Below are 6,000 nucleotides of genomic sequence, written 5' to 3' on the forward strand. Positions count from 1 at the left end.
GGTTCAGTAACCTTTCGACTTTCCTGAGAGGTGAGGGAAAATGAAGCGAGTCTTCATGCCTTTCTCTTGTCATGCACATTTTCTATTTTAAATACGTATTTTTCCAATGTTTTATTTTGAAACTTTTCAAACCTACAAAAATGTTGTAAATACAATGAATGAAAAAAAGGACTAGTACAGTGAACACTTTTTTTTTTTTTTTTGAGACAGTCTCGCTGTCTCCAGGCTGGAGTGCAGCAGCGTGATCTCAGCTCACTGCAACCTCTGCCTCCTGGCTTCAAGCAATTCTCCTGCCTCAGCCTCCGGAGTAGCTGGGACTACAGGTGTGCACCACCACGCCCGGCTAAATTTTTGTATTTTTAGTGGAGACAGGGGTTTCACCATGCTGGCCAGGCTGGTCTTGAACTCGTGACCTCGTGATCGCCCCGCCTCGGCCTCCCAAAGTGCTGGGATTACAGGCGTGAGCCACTGCACCTGGCTGTACAGTGAACACTCTTGTACCTTTGATCTACATTCAGTGATTGAGTTAATCACGTTTGCTTTCTCCCTGTTTGCACCGCATGTATTTTTCAGAACCATTTCCCACCTGGGGGCAGCCATTGTGAGGCTTCCCACCAGGTGCCTTGGCCTGTGTCTCTAAGAACAAGGAGGCTGTCCCACACTGAGAAATGGTGGCATTGCTTTGTGCTGCGAGCTGACGTATGCGTCATAAATGTCCTCCAATCATGCCCATCGTGTTCTTCTTTAGAGGTTTTTTTTTTTTGAGACGCACTCTATTGCCTAGTGTGGAGTGCAGTGGCCCAATCTAAGCTCGCTGCAACCTCCACCTCCCAGGTTCAAGTGATTCTCTTGCCTCAGTCTCCTGAGTAGCTGGGATTACAGGCACCTGCCACCACGCCTGGCTAATTTTTGTATTTTTAGTAGAGACGGGGTTTCATCATGTTGACCAGGCTGGTCTCAAACTCCCAACCTTGTGATCCTCTCGCCTGGGGCTCCCAAAGTGCTGGGATTACAGGCGTGAGCCACCATGCCCGGCCTTCTTCGGAGCTTTTTAAAAAAAGTCCTAGGGTGCAGTCAAGGGTCATGCCTTGTATTTAGTCATTAGGTTTCTTTAATCTCATTTTAATCAAGAACAGTTTCTCTACACCTTTTTGTTTTGTTTTGTTTTGTTTTTTATGGCATTGACATTTTTGAAAAGTTCAGGACAGTTATCTTATAGGATGCCTCTCAATTTGGGTTTTCCCGACTGTGTTTTCATTGCTGAGTTAGGAAGCAGCGCATGGGCGGTGCTGTGGCCTTCTCGGGGACAGCAGGATCCCCCGTGAAGGGGGCTGGTCGGGAGAGGAGCCTGAGCACCTGGCTCGGCCGCCCAACAGGTTTCGCCATCATAAAGGGGCTTCCCCCTTGGGGAATACATCGCAGGTGATTCTTTGAATCAGCGTGAGTGTCTCGTTCTCCAGCCATATTTTCCCCGGTGTCTCAGCGTCTGTTGGTGATTCTCACATGTGTTGATTATTACTGTGGCAGGTGCGAATGTGGTTCCTTATTGTACCGTTTCTTCAGCATTTAGGGGCTGCTCGCTCTTTCTTTCTCTTCTTTTTTTTTTTTTTTTTGCTTTTTTTTGAGGTGGGGTCTCACTCTGTTGCCCAGGCTGGAGTTAAGTGGTGCGATCTTGGTTCACTGCAACCTCTGCCTCCTGGGTTCAAGCAATTCTCCTGCCTCAGCCTCCCGAGTAGCTGGGATTATAGGCACCCGCCACCACGCCTGGCTAATTTTTGTGTTTTTGGTAGAGGTGGCGTTTCACCATGCTGGCCAGGATGGTCTCGAACTCCTGACCTCAGGTGATCCACCCACCTCGGCCTCCCAAAGTGCTTGGATTACGGGAGTGAGCCACCACGCCTGGCCAGGGGCTGCTTTTTCTCTGTAAAGAATAGCTTTCCTTTTCCCTTTATAAATTCTTTTGAAATTACTTTTTAGACTCAGGGTGGACTGATGGATTACCCCCACCCTTTTTTATTATTCCGCCTGTGTAGTAGTGTCACCCTGTCACCATTTATTTCGGGGTTCTTATTGTTCTAACTTTAGCCAGCTTTGTCAGGCCACATTGGTGTTTGAGTGCTCAATTGCTTCCTGCAGAAACAAAATGTTCCAGGTCTGCTTTATGCTTTCCATTAAGCCCCGGATCTGAAATCAGCCGTTTTTCCAAGGAGCCCTGGTTCCTTTCAATAGAGAAGGATATTTAGACACTAAGTTCTGGGTGCTGCTGGAGACAGCATTGGTTTTAGGCCAGTTTTTAAGAATCGTGAGCCGGCGGGCATGGTGGCTTATGCCTGTAATTCCAGCACTTTGGGAAGCCAAGATGGGCTGGTCGTTTGAGGTCAGGAGTTTGAGACCAGCTTGGCCAACGTGGCGAAACCCCATTTCCACTAAAAATACAAAAATTAGCCAGGCGTGGCTGTGCATGCCTGTAATCCCAGCTACTCGGGAGGCTGAGGCAGGAGAATCACTTGAACCTGGGAGGTGCAGGTTACAGTGAACTGAGATCACACCTCTGTACTCCAGCCTGGGTGACAGAGTGAGACTCCATCTCAAAAAATAATAATAAAATAAAATAAAAATCACGAGCCTTTCCTGATACCTCTGATGTCATTCCACATCTGTGCCTCCTTTTCCCCCCAGTGGGGTGGGCTCTGGTTCTGCAGTGCACGTGGAACAGCTTCTGAATCACTAAACCTATTCCATAGCCAGCAACAAACTTAGCAGATACAACACATTTTTCAATTCATTTTGGTCTTAGGTTATATAGCACTGCATTAAAAATTTATTTGGGCCGGGCGTGGTGGCTCACGCCTGTAATCCCAGCACTTTGGGAGGCCGAGGCGGGCAGATCACAAGGTCAGGAGTTCGAGACCAGCCTGACCAACATGGTGAAACCCCATCTCTACTAAAAATACAAAAATTAGCTGGGCGTGGTGGTGCGCACTTGTAATCCCAGCTACTCAAGAGGCTGAGGCAGGATAATCGCTTGAACTCGGGAGGTGGAGATTGCAGTGAGCCGAGATCATGCCACTGCACTCCAGTGTGGGTGACAGAGTGAGACTCCGTCTCAAAAAATAAATAAAATAAAATAAAATAAAATAAATTATTTGGATTGATTTGTCTGTTATTCCTCCTGCGAAAGATCAGGTTCATAAGATAACTAATTTTTGGTCATCAGATTAAAAATATATTCAAGGAGGGGGGTAAAGAGTTCAAGAGGGATTTCCTACTGCAGCGGGAGGCACTTAGTAGTTTCTAGCTTAGGGTCAAGACCAAGTAAGAGCTGGCCCCGTCGTCGTCTCTCAGCCGCAGCTGTGCCTCATCCATGCGGAATCCTCTGGGAAGGCGCGGGGCTGCGGGGCCGTGTGCATAGGCCCGAGTGATTGCGCAGCCTCATAGCAGCTCTCCTTCCCAGGTACTCGGACCCCACGCAGTGGACGGCCTTCCTGGGCTTGCACGACCAGAGCCAGCGCAGCGCCCCCGGGGTGCAGGAGCGCCGGCTGAAGCGCATCATCTCCCACCCCTCCTTCAACGACTTCACCTTCGACTATGACATCGCGCTGCTGGAGCTGGAGAAACCGGTGGAGTACAGCTCCATGGTGCGGCCCATCTGCCTGCCGGACGCCTCTCATGTCTTCCCTGCCGGCAAGGCCATCTGGGTCACGGGCTGGGGACACACCCAGTATGGAGGTAAGCTTCGGGCTGACCCAGAGCTCCGCAGAGGGCCTGGGGCCTTCCTCCAAGGTCGTGTTGCGTCTGCGTGTCCAGTCTCCCCCTGCCTGGCAGAATGAGGCTGTCCAGGGTGGAAAGGAGGCCTTTAGTAAAAGGGGCATGGGATTTGCAGCCCAGGCTCAGGATTGAAGGCTGGCTTTGCCCCTAATTACCTGAGTGACCTTGAGCGAGTTGCTTAAACTCTGATCCTGTTTGTGCATCCACATAATGAAGATAGGAACACCTTAAGCCCAATGGTGCTTAAGGCACGTGCGGGGGCGGGTATGAAGGGAAGCAGGCCATTAGTTGGCAAATGCTAGATTGAAAAAATCCACTCTGTAGCATATGCTGAACATTTGTAGTCTTTGGAGAGGAAAGAAAACGAACAGGACTTACAGCTCTAACGCCCTCACAGAAGCCCGGGGGCATTTGCAGCACCTTCCCTCCGCCTCTCTGCTTGTGGTTCCCTCACCCCTGCTTGCCACGCGTCTGTTCCCTCTCAACTCGCCCGGCAGATCTCAGCATGCGCCTACTTTCTCTAGGTGGCTGCTATTGCCACAGCCCACTGAGTAGCCGCGGATTACCCGTTTGTCAGCCCCGGGCTGTTCCGGAGCTTTGCTAGTCCAATGCCCCGTGGGGAGCGTCTCGAATGACGCGGTCCCCGAGGCAGCCCGGCTCCCAGCCCCGTCCTGCCCTCTCCCCCAGGCACTGGCGCGCTGATCCTGCAGAAGGGTGAGATCCGCGTCATCAACCAGACCACCTGCGAGAACCTCCTGCCGCAGCAGATCACGCCGCGCATGATGTGCGTGGGCTTCCTTAGCGGCGGCGTGGACTCCTGCCAGGTGCCCCCCGGGGCAGGAGGGCAGCAGGTGGGCCCCGGGAGAGGCGGGACTGGGGACTCACGGCAGGACTTGTCTCCGCCCAGGGTGATTCCGGGGGACCCCTGTCCAGCGTGGAGGCGGATGGGCGGATCTTCCAGGCCGGTGTGGTGAGCTGGGGAGACGGCTGCGCTCAGAGGAACAAGCCAGGCGTGTATACAAGGCTCCCTCTGTTTCGGGACTGGATCAAAGAGAATACTGGGGTATAGGGGCTGGGGCCACCCAAATGTGTACACCTGCGGGGCCACCCACCGTCCACCCCAGTGTGCATGCTTGCAGGCTGGAGACTGGACCGCTGACTGCACCAGCGCCCCCAGAACATACACTGTGAACTGCATCTCCAGGGCTCCAAATCTGCCTAGAAAACGTCTCGCTTCCTCAGCCTCCAAAGTGGAGCTGGGAGGTGGAAGGGGAGGACCCTGGTGGTTCGACTGACCCAACTGGGGGCAAAGGTTTGAAGACACAGCCTCCCCCGCCAGCCCCAAGCTGGGCCGAGGCGCGTTTCTGCATATCTGCCTCCCCTGTCTCTAAGGAGCAGCGGGAACGGAGCTTCGGGGCCTCCTCAGTGAAGGTGGTGGGGTTGCCGGATCTGGGCTGTGGGGCCCTTGGGCCATGCTCTTCAGGAAGGCCGGGCTCGGAGGACCCTGGAAAACAGACGGGTCTGAGATTGAAATTGTTTTACGAGCTCCCAGGGTGGACTTCAGTGTGTGTATTTGTGTAAATGAGTAAAACATTTTATTTCTTTTTAGAGAAGTTTCTTTTCCTACTGGAGTTGCGCCCTCCTTCCTCCTTTTTCCTACTCGATTTGCAAGAAATTGGACTTACATTCCCCTCAGCACCGACCCCGGAGGCAGGCTGGGTGGGGCCCACAGTGCCGTTGCTTTCTCTAGGCCAGCAAGGGGCTGGTTTTGCTCTGATCTGTAGCTTCCAAGACCAGGGGCCTGGTGCCCTGGTAGGAGGGAAATACGGGTGGCGAGGCAGGGAGACGAATGTGTGGGGATGGTGGAGAGGGGGTGCACGGGCGCCCAGGCCCGGGTCCAAGCTAGGAGAGAGAGGAGTTTTGTCAGAGGAAGATGGGCGGAAGCGTGGCTTCGTGTTTGGTGGGGAGGTGGTCGTGTGAACGCACACACTCACAGGGACAGATGTGAGGCTGTGCATGAATACCTGGCTGGCTGTCCAGTGAAGGCTGAGCAGTTGGGTTCCAAGGCCTTGGAGGAAGGTGCTGCCTGGCTCAAGGGCACCCGCACCTCCTGTGCTATCCCCCTTGATTTTTTCTTTTTCTTTTTTTTTTTTGAGTCAGGGTCTTGCTCTGTCACCCAGGCTGGAATGCAGTGACATGATCACAGTTCATTGCAGCCTTAGTCTCCTGGGC

General features: G+C 52.9%; 1 protein-coding gene across 1 annotated transcript in view; it reads left to right on the plus strand.

Annotated features, from left to right (window-relative positions):
- The window catches only part of ST14 (ST14 transmembrane serine protease matriptase), a 49,462-nt gene extending 44,086 nt beyond the window's left edge, over window positions 1-5,376 (plus strand). The window contains exons 17-19 of the mRNA XM_058446919.1: window positions 3,455-3,729; window positions 4,456-4,592; window positions 4,676-5,376. Coding sequence (XP_058302902.1) covers window positions 3,455-3,729; window positions 4,456-4,592; window positions 4,676-4,837 — 574 coding nt within the window. The 3' untranslated portion in view covers window positions 4,838-5,376. The remainder of the gene's footprint in view (window positions 1-3,454; window positions 3,730-4,455; window positions 4,593-4,675) is intronic.
- Window positions 5,377-6,000: the final 624 nt, after the last annotated feature.

Source organism: Hylobates moloch, unplaced genomic scaffold (genome assembly GCF_009828535.3).
Source record: "Hylobates moloch isolate HMO894 unplaced genomic scaffold, HMol_V3 SCAFFOLD_11, whole genome shotgun sequence".
NCBI classification, from domain to species: Eukaryota; Metazoa; Chordata; class Mammalia; order Primates; family Hylobatidae; genus Hylobates; species Hylobates moloch.